Genomic DNA, 15,000 nt, shown 5'->3' on the forward strand with positions numbered 1-15,000 from the left:
TGAGAGATAGAGAGTGAGAGAGAGAGAGAGAGAGAGAGAGAGAGAGAGAGAGAGAGAGAGAGAGAGAGAGAGAGGAGGGAGACGGGGAGAGGGGAGAGGGAGAGGGGCGAAAGGGGCTAGGGGTGATGCTGCCTTTCTGGAGATACTTAGAGATCATTGGGTGTAAAACTCTATGGGGCTGAGGTAAATCTCATTTATATATCAGATTCTCCTCGTGCAGGTTCCAGCGGGTCGACCGGCGGCCCATAAAGGAGCAGAACCAGATCAAATCTGTGGGGCGAAGTGTCCCTTACGTGTCCCAGAGAACGGAGGCGTTACCCAGCTCCAGATGCAGGCCAGGGCCCTGCTTGTTTCTAACAACCATGGAGCCTCTTTATAAACCCCCATTCATCACCCACCGTCTCTATGGAGGGGGGGGGGGGGAACCATAATTCAAATATCACTTATCGTTTTCCTGAACTGGAACTCATCGCCTCCGAATTAAGATTAAGAGGAAAATTGGGATTAGGGTGTAATTCCAGTAATGAGCCTCCGGATAATATCTCTTAGCCCAGGCCTGTTCTCTCTTTCCTCTATGTCTCTCTGTCTCTCTCTCTCTGTCACTCTCTCTCTTCTCTCTCTTCTCTCTCCTGTCCTCTCTCTCTCTCTCAGTCTCTTCTCTCTCCTCTCTCCCTCTCCTCCTCTCTCTCTCTCCCCCCCCCCCCCCCCCCCCCCCCCCCCCCCCTCTCTCTCCACCCCCCCCCCCCCCCCCCCCCCCCCCCTCTCTCTCTCTCCCTGCACCTCGGCCTGAAGCGCTCTCTCCTGTACATCTTGTTCTGTGTATGGGTTGCGGGTCGGGGGTTTCGTACGAGCTTCCCGTACGTGAAGGTCCATGGTAAGTGTTTACCACATGCTGCCGAGGAATGGCCCCCTGGGAATAATAAAGAGCTACCTGACTCCACTCTACGCCTCGTCTTCTCCCAGCTCCAACTTTTCCTTTTATTACTTTAAATCTCTCTCTCCCCCCATCTCTCCCTGTTCTTCCCAGGCTCATAATTTCCTTGTGGTTTTCAATGTGTTTCCAAGTGTTACCGATTTAAAAGACTTCCCATTCATCCCCACAATATGTCTTAATATAGTCTCTCCTCCCTCTCTCTGTTTGACTCTCCCCCGCTCTCTCCTCTTCTCTCTCTTGTCTTAATACAGTCTCCCTCTCCCCTGCTAACTCTCTCCCCCATCTCCCACTCTCCTCCCCCGCTCTCTCCTCCTCTTCTCTCTCTTGTCTTAATACAGTCTCCCTCTCCCCTGCTAACTCTCTCCCCCATCTCCCACTCGCCCCTCTCGCTTTCTCCGCCCGCTCTGTCCTGCCTGTGCAGCCGTGGGCGAGACGGACAGAGAGTGGCTCCTGACAGGAGCCCTGGCATCGGAAGAGCTCGGCCCGTAGGAAAACACTCTCGGTCGGAGTGGACGCTCGGAGAACCTAATTGCTGCACTAAACTCCAGCTGTGAGTTGATCCTCCGCGTGGCATAATGTTCGAAGAATGCTTTTAAAAGTACCCTCAAAAATGTATCTGAGGGCACACCGCACCGCTGTCATGCATGATACTCCTCAAGAGGGTTCTGGGCAGAGTGTCCTCTCTGGTATGACATCAGCGCACTCCTGATTGCTTTTCTGGCCGTGTGTTTCTCCTGGCCTTAAGTTCTCCCGTAAAAACGCTCAAATTAAACAGTCATTCCGACCGCGGAGCGCGGCGGCGCATAATTTAAACATGACACCCTAAACGTAAACATATCTTTCGCTACATAATTCGTCCTCAGTGTTTATGTTGCACGGTAGCGAACCGCTCGCCCGCATACATACGCCTCATCCGCCGGCCCCGGTCTGCCTCGGCAGGGCCGGGTAAGGGGGCGTTGTGGCGGCGGGCTACGGCGCGCTGGGATGCTGTGATATGGTACGGAGGAGTGCTTTGGCGGAGACTTGTGTGATGCGGTGTAGCATTGTATGGTACGGTTGATGTGGTTTGTGGCGATATGGAATGAAGTAGCGTGGTTTGGTTTGGTATGGTGTCGTAGAGTATTTTATGTGTTTGGTGGGGTGGAGTATGTGTGGGTAGGGTATGACTGTGTGGTATGGTAGGGTACTGCCGTACCGAGGCTGTAGCTCCTCCAAACATTTCTCTGCATCAGCTGGGTTGTCAGTCGGAAACACACGCACGCACGCACGTACGCACGCACGCACGCAAGCACGCACGCACGCACGCACGCACGCACGCACGCACGCACGCACGCACGCACGCACGCACGCACGCACGCACGCACGCACGCACACAAACACACACATCCCTCACACACTGGCTGGATTGGACTGGCATGTTAGCTAAATGGCTAGTGTAGAATATCAATTGTGTGTGGGGCCTAACAAGGGCCGCACTGTTACGAGATGACCAGACTTCCACACATTTCAGATTACAGAGCATTTCTCCAAAACCTCAACCGACGAAGGTTTTTCGTTTTGGCTCGCCACTGCACACACAAAAAAAAGCCTCGTCAACTACACCTCCACAATCAATAAATAATGACATTGTACTCTCATTACGCAATCAGCCCGCATTGACAACTGGGGAACATGCCATAATCAAAAAAGGTAGTATTTTAATCCAAGAAATAGCTCAACTGAAATCCCCAGGTCTCCTGTCAACCTGCCCGCCCCACCCAACCCCCGGTCCCGGGCCTGAATCCCCCCCCTCCCCCCAGTAAATGATGGAGAACTCCAAAGGCAGCTCTATCTCTCCTATGTATTAGTAAACCGATCTGTCCTCGCTGGAGGAGTTAAACTGATTATGTTTTTGGATGAGACCGGGATATGACACAATCTGTGTGCAATGTATAGGCGAGCTGCGTCTCCCTCCCTCCTCCCTCCCTCCCTCCTCCCCTCCTCCCCTCCCCCCCCTCCCCTGGTCCTTCGGTTTCCGATACCAGAGTGTGATTATATGTGGAGGAAATTGCAAACTTGAAGTACCGTATTCCAGACAAATGCAATTAGGGTGCATCTCATGGAGCGGTTCCTCCGCGCTGCGACGGGCAGTCATGTGGTCGCGGCCCCGACGGAGGGAGGGGCTGCTGGGCTCGTATTTATTTTCCCTGGGTTTCACGGTGAGGCCTTTCAGACGCCGGACCCCTTTAACGTGAGCTGGCTATCGCCGTGCAACGCAGGAATGGGGAAGAACACACGAGGAGCGAATGTAAACGGAATGTGAAAACATAGGGACACAGAGTGAGAGGTAGAGGAGGAGAGTGAGAGAGTGAGGGGGAGAGAGACAGGGGGAGGGCGAGAGAGGGAGAGAGGGGGAGAGAGAGGGGGAGAGAGAGAGAGAGAGAGAGAGAGAGAGAGAGAGAGAGAGAGAGAGAGAGAGAGAGGGGGAGAGAGAGAGGGGGAGAGAGAGAGGGGGAGGGCGAGAGAGGTAAAGAAGGTGGAAAAGAAACAGAGTTGAGGTGAAACTGGAATGAAAATAAAGAGTGCAACAGAAAGACAGGTTGAAGTACATGAATGGATACAAAAAAGGTTCTGAGAAGAAAGATGTAGATTGATTTGATAGTAGTGAGAGCGAAGGAGAGAGAGAGAGAGAGAGAGAGAGAGAGAGAGAGAGAGAGAGAGAGAGGGAGACACACACACACACACACAGACAAACAGACAGACGGACAGACAGACAGACGGATAGATATAGAGAGAAATATAGTGAGAGAGAAGGCAGAAAAGGGTAAAATATATAGATAGATCGATAGAAATATAGAGAGCGATAAGCCTGAGAAAGTAGAATAAGATAAGAGGACAGAAAGACAGATAGAAAGAACTAGAGAGGTGAAGGAGGTGAGTGAACAGGAGAGGGAGAAAGAGAGAGGCAGACTAACAAAAAGAAGGAGCAAACTGGATTGCATTACTGCAGAAGATTGACTGGAAAACCTTAGCGATCTGACATGAAGTTGGCCACGTCCGATCGACAAGGAAAACAAGCAAGATCCATCTCTTTCGAGGACTTTCATTCCCGTGCCAAGAGCGAGTGTTTGCCAACAGTTTCCTCATATGACCGTCACATATGGACGGTGTAGCCTTACTCAAACTCGCCGTTTGCTCGCCAAACGTTGCGCGCTGGGTCGTGGATGTGACAGGAAGACGGCAGATAACCACAGAATGCGATTATGGCTTTGCTACCCAATAACCCTATTTGTCCACGGCGTGTCTGACAACACTCACTACGAATTATTCTTGACACTCGACTTTTACCAGTAACAGGTTGATCCTGTTACCTTGGGCCCCGGACTGGATCTCGGCAGTGGGGCCGGTTAAGTAGAGTTTACGGCCTCGGATTGGTTTCTAATCATGCATTTAGCCTCAGAATGCAGAATCAACGTCTCTCCCGCTTATTGAGCGTGATTACACAACTTTAAATGAGCCGTACCGTCACTCCCCTCGCCGCCTTCAGTAAGAGAGAAAATGAAGTTTACGTTTGAATTTCATGTCGTTTTAGCCCAGACTCTGAGTAACAGATACTCAACAGGGCTCCACTGACGCTTTGTGTGTGTGTGTGTGCTTGTGTAAGAATGTCTAGGTGTGTGTGCGAGTGTGTCTAAGCCCTCTATAAATACAGACTTAAACCCAGCCTTCTGGAACAAGAACCCAAGCATAGCGACATCTTCCCAGGTAGCAAGCTAGTTTTGCCACCACCGGCAACCCCAAAACGGAGAACACATAATGATAACAAACGCAAACGTGAGCGGTCATTTCCGCTAAGTGACTCCGACGGCCCGGTGAACGTCAGCAGCTAGTTCAGGTACAAGTGCGTTAATATCAATGTCATTGGCTGCCCGGTGCCCAGTGGCCAGACGGCTTCAGTTTCAGCCGGTATTCGCTGGCTCGTGTGTAGCGCCTCGCGGTTTAATTAGCTAATGGCGCCCGTCCTCATCCCCTGCTTCTGAACTGATTGGACACAATAGACTCTTTTTAACCCTGGAACACACCGCCATCTTGGCCAGGGCTCTACTACTACGCCTGAAAGTGAAGGCTTTTGGAAGCGCTTGTCCAAGAATCAGTCCAATAAATCTGAGTGTATTATGTTTGTTTGTTTCACACGAGTAAGAAAAGAGGAAATTCCGTGATCTACGCTTTTTTTCCAGCACGTCCCGTCATCCAATTTTCCCTTCAGAAAGTATTTTGAGCGACTGTGTGTTTCTGTGTTTCTTTGTGTGTATGCGTGTCTCTGTGTGTGTGTGTGTGTGTGTGTGTGTGTGTGTGTGTGTGTGTGTGTGTGTGTGTGTGTGTGTGTGTGTGTGTGTGTGTGTGCAATGCTAGTCCTTTTTTCGTCGTGAACTGTGGGGTGGTTCAGTTGGTTTGTTGCTTTTGGTACAAATGGATAATCTGCAAATTAAAAATGTAATCATAATTTTGGCACTGAATTATTTCATCATATTGACGTGTGTGACTTCATGAGCACTGACAAAAAACATGACGTGTACTTTAATAAGGTGAAGCAGTTTAATAAATTGCATTCACATTTTTTTATAACTTGTGACAATAATATTTAACTGCTTTAATATTATTATAAAACGAATGAAATAATAATATTTCATATGAACTTATGAAAGAGAAAATCTTTGTGCTAATCCTTATTCTTCATAAAGCTGATGAGTTGTGTTACACTTGTTTCGACCAAAGACCAAAGGTAACATGAATACGTACAGAAAATAATGTGCAGATCAGGTGCCCTGTTGAATTGAACACATATAATTTAAAAAACAGTGCATTTTTAGAAGAACATCCTACGAACAAAAACAACAACATTTCCATCCAGCGTTGAGCCGGTTCCTTCAGAGCGAGCGCTCAGGAGTCTCTCCCCAGTGACCGGGCCCCTCGCTCACAGACGGATCCTCCGCTTTTAGCTGGATATTTATCTGACCTGCAGAGTGCGCAGGCCAACGCTTACACACTTCTCAAACCGCGGGACACGGCCCCCTGAGAACCCGGGAAGACGTTCGAACCCTGGGACCAGTGGCAGACGGGCTACATTTTTTTATACTTACACAGACAAGCGAAGGGGAACTAAAATAACAGGCGAATTAGGTATGAAACACAACAGGATATTGCGGGGGGATTAGGTTTGATTCCTTTGTGTGTAGTGTGTCCCTGTTGGCTTCTTCCCCCGCTACACAACAGCCTGAGGGGGGCTTTAATTGGACAAAAGTGGTTCAAGCACTTATCTTCTAAAAGTTTATGGCGGTATTTAAGCGCCCTGGACGCCGCTCTTTCTACGGATGGCGGCGGAGTCGGGAGACACAGCTTTTCCTTGTTGTTGTTGTTGTTTTCCGTTCATATCGGTGCAAAAAATAAATAAACTACGGAGAGATTGTGACAATCGCAAGGGGTGAGGCAACGACCGGGGCTGTGATAATTACTTTTTCCTGCCAAGACGCAGCATGAGCTAAATGCAGTGCAGCTGTAGAGAACCTGAGAGCGGGCCTGGTGTTGTGTTTGGATACGAGCGCTCTGCCTCGAGAGCACCCACTGCATTCAGCGGCTGCAGCGGAGATAATAAAGGGATTAACCCCGTTTATCTCCTCTTTTTGTCTCTTTCTGAAGCATTCGGTGCTTAATCAAAATGTCTCCGCTGTTTCCTGAGCTGGCTGTCGTGTTCCTGGTTGCTGGGAGTCGTGGAGTTGTTGCAGTTGCCTGGGTTCGTCAGAAAAGGCACTGGGCCACCACACGATGACGACGTGAGATAAACAACACAGACAGACATGTTTAAGCTGTACCTTTCAGACTCACCGTGTGTGTGCCATGCACACACACACACACACGCTTTTATTTTCTTCGAAACTAACCTTAACCCCAGCCTGAACCATAAATACAAAGGACTTACAGTAAACTCACATTGAGCATGTACAAATACTAACACAGCGAGAAAGGCACACAGAACGTGTGTTTATTTTCTCTGCAAGTCCCAGTTTATCTGTTGGACTCCCAAATCAACATACATCAAATCCCTGCTGATTAGCTGTGTTGAATCAAGACAGAAAACATTTCACACTTCTGTTTATGTATTCTGTCGGACAAGTGTGAGTGTTACAATCCAACGCATTGCTTCTCACAGAATCAATACTTCCTATTGTGGGAGTCAATGGAAACCATTCCACAATTTCTCCATTACTTGTAAATATGTCTGCGAATATGAGTGTGTGTGTGTGTGTGTGTGTGTGTGTGTGTGTGTGTGTGTGTGTGTGTGTGTGTGTGTGTGTGTGTGTGTGTTGGAGGTCAGAGCGATGGGAACGTTCGGTGCACCTCCACAGTGCCTCATGTCCTGAGACAGAGTCCAGTGGCTCGTCCACACTGAGCTGAATTGTTTCAGTGTTAACATCTGGTAAACATCTCCCAACCGAAACACATAAGCACGCAAACACACACATTGACACTTACACACATGAATGCACACGTGCACACTCACATGCAGACACACACACACACACACACACACGCATACACACACACACACACACACATACACAAACACATGCACACACCATGTTCATATGTACCGCTGTACTGTATATAGGCATCGGACTGTGCACACAAACATATATTTCTCTTCTGTCTTGTGTAACTGAGATATGACTTTAGCACTGACTGGGGACACCATAGTTAAGCGGTCCAACACGCAAAAAAAATAGACAAAAGAGAGCTCACTGCAACACTCAATGTAATGTATGAGCACAACGGCAAAACATGACTTCCAAAATTGTCCGTTATTTCTGAGAATTGAAACAGCTGAAAAGCTAACAAGCCCTCCTGTCAGAACGGCACCGACAGTGCAGTGGGTCTTTCCAGCTTCAATCAACACTCACTTCACATGTACCATAACATGTACCGAAATCAGTTAGAATCAACACAACCACCCTGAGCGCTATTCAGCATTCACAAAACTGCAATTCCCCTTTCAAATTAGTTCGCCTCAAGTCTTCATGCAAACCACAGAAACGACTAGAGACGGAAAAAAAACAAAGAAACACAAAGCCTCAATTTCTTAATAAAAAAAAATGAAGAAATTCTTGACATATAACAGGTGCTCTTGAATATTGCCGACTCGGTCTTCTCAATAATTAGAATTTGGACGGCTTCCTTACGATGATGAACACGACTTCTGACAGGGGCTTTGGGTGAAACGGAGGATTGAGCAAGACGAGAAAGTGTTACCGTTTGTCCCTGCGGCTCCCTTCTGGAGACTACTACATTTCTCGAATGTTTGGTTTGGATATAAAGGCAACTCACTTAATACTTGTGGGACGGCTAAACATTTAAATCGCGTATTTAAAGGGATCAAGTGTAGGCATTGTTTGGTTATGCTAACCAGATGTGTTGGCTTTTCATGATCTGAGCCCCTCGTCTTAAAAAATGGAGCGCACAAAGAAAATAAACATGGCTTCGCACTACACAAATTGTGGGCTAATTGTGTATTTGGACTGAATCATTCTTTCGGTTCGAGGGCTTTTTCCATTTGAGAAAGGATGCCGGAGAATGACAGTTTGACATTGATTAGTGTGTTGACTTGTGGAATTTGAGCTTTACCTGTAAAGAATACAACCGCGAATGCAATTATCTACCTACAAGCTAACCATCCACGTCGTATTGGAAAAAAACTCAAATGTTACCGCTAAAAGTATAGGACGATTCTCTTTCGTACCAAAAATAAACACAATGCAACGCTCAGGCAATTTACGAAGGAACACGTCCCTTCATGTTTAAGTTTTTATACACTCAGCGCAAGTTGGCATATAGAATTTCCTCAACAGAAATAATTATTATTCTGAACTGAATTCCTACTATAATGTACTGTTTTGTAACGTAGAAATATATATTTTTTACTTTATTGTAATTTATGTAAAATGTACTTATTGGTTAACTCTGACACATTTACACTGAAGTGCGACCTAAAATGGGTATTGAATAAACCATAAACATGTTTTAATTAATTTAAATTAATTAGACGAAATAAAAAGGATAAAATGATTGACATTGTACATAAAATCGTCAAGATAGACAATTTCCGGATTAGTAGTCTGATTTGTTGGGAATAATTAGAATAGCGATTTGGATTTTGCTCCAGCCAAGTGCTGAGTACATTTAAATAGACCCAAGTATGAAGATGAAATAGTGTTGTGTGCCATGAGTTTACTTTGATACACTAGCAGGAAGGGTGGTAGTTATAGGGAGTTTAGAGCCCATGCTGACAAGGTTGGCCTCTAGCCTGGAGTGTGTGTCTGGGGCGTGCGTGTCCGAGGAGTGTGTGTTGGGGAGTGTGTTTGTCATGGGGAGTTGTGGGGACCTACCATGCACTTGTTGGGTTTCTCCCCAGAGTGGACCCTCATGTGGATGAGGAGCTTGTAGCGGGCGTTAAACGGCTTGTAGCGGCGGATGCAGCCGGCCCAGAAGCAGGTGAAGTCCTCTCCTTTGCGCTGGTCAATGTGCACCTTTTCGATGTGCCTCACTAGTTCCTCCTGCTGGTCATAAGCAGCACTGCAGTCAATCCAGCGACAAACCTGCCGGTCGCCCGGGGCAGGCCCGGCGAGCTCGTCTCTCTCGGGGTCTGAGTGAGATCTAGCTGGGCCCCTGGCGGAGGACTTGGGTCCCAGGGAGGGGGCGGGTGTCGTGGACTGAAGGTGAAGCAGCTCCCCGGGGCTGGGCCCCATGTACTGGTGGAGGTGGTAGGGTGGAGGCATGGCGGAGTTATGCAGCTGACGCCGGTGGCCGTTGTGCCCGTTAAGGTGGTGGTGATGGTGGTAGTGGTGCTGAAAGAGCATATCCTCGTTGGAGGAGAAGTCATCCAGGGGCTCCTGTTTCAGGGCTGCAGCCAGCCTATGGCCTCCGTCCTGGGGTGTCCCTGGTCCGGGAACGGGCCCGGACATCAGAGCCCCGTTCATGAGCAAGCCGAGCCCGTCAGAGCCTCCTCTGGGCCCACCTCCCGCCCCGGGACCCAGCTGCATGGAGCCCTGCTCCTCGCACAGCCCCCGGCTCGGCCTCTGGCCGTGCTCCTGCTCCAGCGACGAAACAGACGAGGACAAGGCGGGAGAGGAGGAGGAGGAGGAGGAGGAGGTGCAGGAGGAGAGGGACAGCAGGCAGGCGGCGGGCGAGGGCAGCTGACAGCTCTCCCGTCTCGTCGGCTGCTGGGGGCTGCCGTGCGGCGGGGGCGGGGCCAGGGGCTGGGGCTTGTGGGGGGCGGCCTGGGCGGAGTAGGCGACAGGGGAGGTGGTGGTCGAGGAGGAGGAGTAGGAGGAGGCGGCGTTGCTGGCGTGGCCGGGCGAGAGGACGTTGACGCCGGCCACCGCTGACATCTGGGAGGAGGAGCAGATGATGGAGGCGAGGTCGATGCCCTCGCGGGCGGCGCTGGCGACCGACGGGGACCCGGCGACGGCGGCTCCGCTGGGGCCGGTGGCGGGGACGGACTGCGGCGCCAGGGACAGGCGCTGCCTCTTGGGACTGCTGCCGTCGAGCGGGCGTGCTGAGTGACGGGCTCCGGCGGGGGACAAAGCCAGCGGGGAGGAGCCATCTTCATTATTAAAGGCGCACGCCGCATCCTGTGACACGCCGGCGCCCCGGCCGCTCGTCCTGCACACCCGGTCGCAGCTCCCGCCGTTGCTGGCGCTGCCGGCCTCCGCCATCTCCCCCCTCCGCAGGCCGGCGGCCATGCCCTCCCGGGAGCACTGGAAAGGGGCCTGGGCCGCGCAGAGGGTCCCCGGGCCCGTGGAAGAGTTCTTATAGCCCATGGTGGCCTCCTGTTTGATGCCGTACGGCAGGGCGGCTCTGCGGCCGCTGACGCCACAGCTGTCCTGGTGGTGCGGAGAGCCAACGGGCAGGGACCTCTGGAAGGCGGAGGATGATCTGTGAACGGAGAGGAACAAAAAGCCGTTGAGGGCTGGTTGAGCGCTGAGCTATTAGGGTGACACAGGGAGGGAATATGAGCGCTATCAGCCAAATGCCTGTTGAAAGACACCGCGCTGCTCATCATCTCTGTCAACGGAGAGGCCGACAGCCTCGGCTATACGTCAACCCCAAACGACTCTAGCGTTCACACTAGGCCTCGCCTAGAGAGGAAATTCCCTAATTCAACTACTAACATAAACAGCGTGCAGCCCGTGTTTAGAGACAGTGGGAGTCGTTGGAAGCCAGGAACCGTCCAAAAGCCAGAGAGCCACAGAAGTTTCACAAATAACTGGAAATGAACCCCTTCTGCTGAGATGTTATGAATGGGCATTTATAACTAAGGAAGGGGTGAAGGTGGGAGGGCGGCGGGGGAGGGGGGGTGTCCAGAGAGAAAGAGAGGCCACTGGCTACTCTGACTCTCTGACAGGCTTTGATGACACAAAGGGGTTAAACCCAATCCAAGGTTTGGAGAGAAAAAAAATAGGGAGTCACCTGTTTTGGTGGCATAATGGTGGCCTATGAAGGGTCACCATGTACAATACTGTGTATTATGGTGGGAATCGCTGCTGCCCTGAATGGGGAACCGGGCTCGGATTACTCCATGCGTCGCTGTGATCTCCTACATAATCATTCCTGTCAGTTGGCTCATTATGGATTTTGTCCGAAGCCCCTGAGTGATGTGAGAAGGGCCCTCTTTTCTTTGGGCTGTCTCATGAAGGAATCGTCTTTGTCCCCTCTCCTGACCACGCCGGGGGGAAATAAGAATCTAGCTAGCAACCCACAGGCGCCCCAGGCTAGCTCTATCACCGCTGTCAATAACAACTCCTATCCAATCCTTTCATTCGTTCGGGCCTTTCCTTTCCTGTTTGAACGCAGTTTACATATTTTGCGATTATACTGTATGCAATAGTGTCCTCAAGCAATGAGAAACAGAACACACACATTTGAACACAGCCATGTTTAGACAATCTAACCACGCCATCGAGCAACACTACAAAACACAAACATGACAACCGGGGACGGCGGTGATCAGCGTGTCTTACCTGGAGTCCTGGCTCCCGGGGCTGTCGAGCAGGTGTATGTCGTGGCTGGGCTGGTCACAGTGGAGGCTGTGCTGCTGGTATTGCCCCCCTGAGTGACCCCCCAGCGGCAGTGCCAAGCTCTGCCCACCGCGCATCAGGGCCCCCCCACCGACGCCGCCGTCGACGCTGCCGCCAAGTTCATTGGCACTGTCCTTCTCAGGGCCGTAGACGCCGTTCACTGGAAGACAGCGGATCATCACAGTCAGGCAGTCCGAAAAATGGAATCAACACGCCTGTCCATTACATGGTGCTTTGCTGACTGGGTACAGCTATTATAACATAGATCATTATAATATAGATTGTATGCTTTATTATTGAGATAGATAGGCAGGTATGGGAGATAAAGGGGAGGACATGCAGCAAAGGACCATGGCAGGATTCAAACCCAGGGCGCTGTGATCAGGACTGAGCCTATATGGTGCAGGTGCTATATAGATAATATTATTAATAGATTTGAAGTACGCTCTTTTCTTTATCTTAGCTCCTTGTATCATTTAACTTGTAAACTCAGTGTCAACTCTGGCAGAGCCGGACACTGATCCATCGTCACCGAGATTAGGAACAGGGGGGCCTCAGTCACCCGACGACTTGCCATGGAAGCACGGCTGCCCAGCGGCCCCTAGCTAGCTAGCAGTGGCGTGTTGAAATGCTATGGGGGGAGCCTAAATATTCTCGGCGAGGATAAACTCTCTGGCTGCGACTACGGTGTTGATTCAGTGAGACTGTGGTCTTTGTGAAAGTCCAGCTGACGACAGCGAAGGACAAGTCACAGAGTTGTGTTGCTAAACACGCAGGGTAGTTGATGTTGTGCGTTGTTGTCTGCCAAAAGTATGGAGACTATTCCAGGGCTTTGTAAGATTCCACTTGGGAATGTGCCATCGCGGTTTAACAATGGACAACGGTATTTGATGCTGTAGCAATGCTGTTATTATATTGTATTTTTCAATAACCGAATTGTATCTTCTTCCATTGTTGATGGTTGCAGCAAATTCAAATGCAACACCGATTAAGGTCTGTGACAATTCTTTCAACTGTTAATACTCTGAATGGTAGAATAATATATTTTCAACAATGCAATGAATGGAAATGGCTTGAAAAGTGATGGACATTGATGGGTAAAAAGGAGATAAAAGCAAAGGCAGTATTAGATGTATGAATAAACACTGGTCCACGGTGAGAAAACACTTCAGCTCACTCTTTGCGGTGACGGACACGTGTCCGCCACACTCCTCACTCCACACTCCCTAACTCAATCCCTCAAATTCAATTTGCTGTCTGCAGCGATTCTGACAACGACCTCGCACCACGAGTGGTGACTGGGGTGGGCGCCCAACACAGTGGGAACGCAGGACCGCAGAACCGTGGAACCGAGAACCGATCGGAACCTATGAATACGGAGAGCAATGGATTGATATTCCAAATTATAAACATTTAAAATTCCCTCGAAATGTGTGTTCTTTGGTTCAAATGTAAAAATAAACGACATGGCCATCGGGGAATAAATGATGAGCTGAGGAACTGTAAACATTTTATAGAATAAAAGGAATCGAGTTAAAAGCAGGGAACAGAACAGGAGGCAGGACAAGCTGGCGTCCCGCAGGGCTGCGGGGACCCTGATGGTTTCACTCAGAGCCATTAACAAAGGGCAAGATGTCTTCATCCATGCTGGAGCCTGCTTTCAGGCAAAACATTTATGTTTATCAAATTGGGGATTGTTCTCTGGTGCTTTTATCCTGTTTTGTATTTTTTCCTTTAATGGGTTAGTGATCTAACCCATTTTGTGTACATTTTTTTTTTCAAGACAGGCAGACAAAGAGCCAAATGTTTCTTGCCACAACTTTGGGTAATTCAATCAGCATTGCCAGCAGTGACTATCACCATCTAGTATCCCCTCAACAGTGCTCGACTGTCCATGTGCACGCACACAAGCTGGCAGATACACTCTGACTTGCAGAACACAAACATGGATGTTATGAAGCACTAAATCGGGGATATCTTCATTTGAACTGCATGCTTAAGCTCAGAATCACAGGACACACACACACACACACACACACACACACACACACACACACACACACACACACACACACACACACACACACACACACACACACACACACACACACACACACACACAATATCCCAATTATCACAAGGAGCAATTAAGGTCAAACCCAAATCAGGTGCAATGTTCTTCCAAATCTGTTTGTATAATTATTTAAAAGGGCAAATGAGACTTTCCAACGATAATATAATAACAGAGCACTGATAAGCTGCCAACGATGGGTTTGTTTATAAGAATGAAATGCCAGCGCGTTACCGATATAATTTATTTGAGCCTCTTATCCGTGGGCCTTTTCCTCGCCAACTAATGTTTTAACATGGAATGCGCTTCTCGTTATCGCATGTACCACTTGGTTCTTGAAGACAAGCTGCTCCTTCACGAACGAACGAAAGAGACAGAAAAGGATGGAGGGAGTAAGCTCAGCCGACATGAGGCAGCAGGAGGGGCGTTCCCTGGGGGGGGGGCTCCTCACGCAACAGGACCCTTCCTTTCGGGGCTGTTCGGGTGTCAAGCGGTCAGGCCAATACTCCAGCGCAACCCCCGGCTATCAGAGGTCTATTGCTGAAGCACTCTTTTGTAAGGTCAAATGGATTTGAAATGGTTTCCAGGGTGCTATATTGGTGTGACCTTTGTGTTTTCATGGGGTTGAACTTATTTCATAGTTACAATGTTTTCCGTGGCAAAAAGGCCTTTGAAGCTGGTCGAAAGCAGTGGACAGAGTTAATTGGGGCGTTTCTCAATAACACACAGACGTCTCTGCACGTTCATGGAAGTTGATGGATCAGTTTCCCGGAAAAACGGTGGAGATGTTACAATTGTTCAGTTAACCCCCCTCTTTTCCCTTTCCTGAGACGTGCTAAAAACACACGACCACCGCTCCGAAAAAGAACCAAGGTGTTTCCATTCCA

The 15,000-nt window shown here is 49.5% G+C and overlaps 1 protein-coding gene across 1 annotated transcript in view; it reads right to left on the bottom strand.

Moving 5' to 3' along the window:
• Positions 1 to 9,312: 9,312 nt before the first annotated feature.
• LOC132469852 (zinc finger protein GLIS1-like) overlaps positions 9,313 to 15,000 on the bottom strand; it is a 29,201-nt gene continuing 23,513 nt past the window's right edge. The window contains exons 2-3 of the mRNA XM_060067957.1: positions 11,986 to 12,202; positions 9,313 to 10,900 (exon numbers count right to left, since the gene is read on the bottom strand). Coding sequence (XP_059923940.1) covers positions 9,328 to 10,900; positions 11,986 to 12,119 — 1,707 coding nt within the window. The 5' untranslated portion in view covers positions 12,120 to 12,202 and the 3' untranslated portion in view covers positions 9,313 to 9,327. The remainder of the gene's footprint in view (positions 10,901 to 11,985; positions 12,203 to 15,000) is intronic.

The sequence above is a fragment of the Gadus macrocephalus genome, chromosome 12 (assembly GCF_031168955.1).
Source record: "Gadus macrocephalus chromosome 12, ASM3116895v1".
Classification (NCBI taxonomy): Eukaryota; Metazoa; Chordata; class Actinopteri; order Gadiformes; family Gadidae; genus Gadus; species Gadus macrocephalus.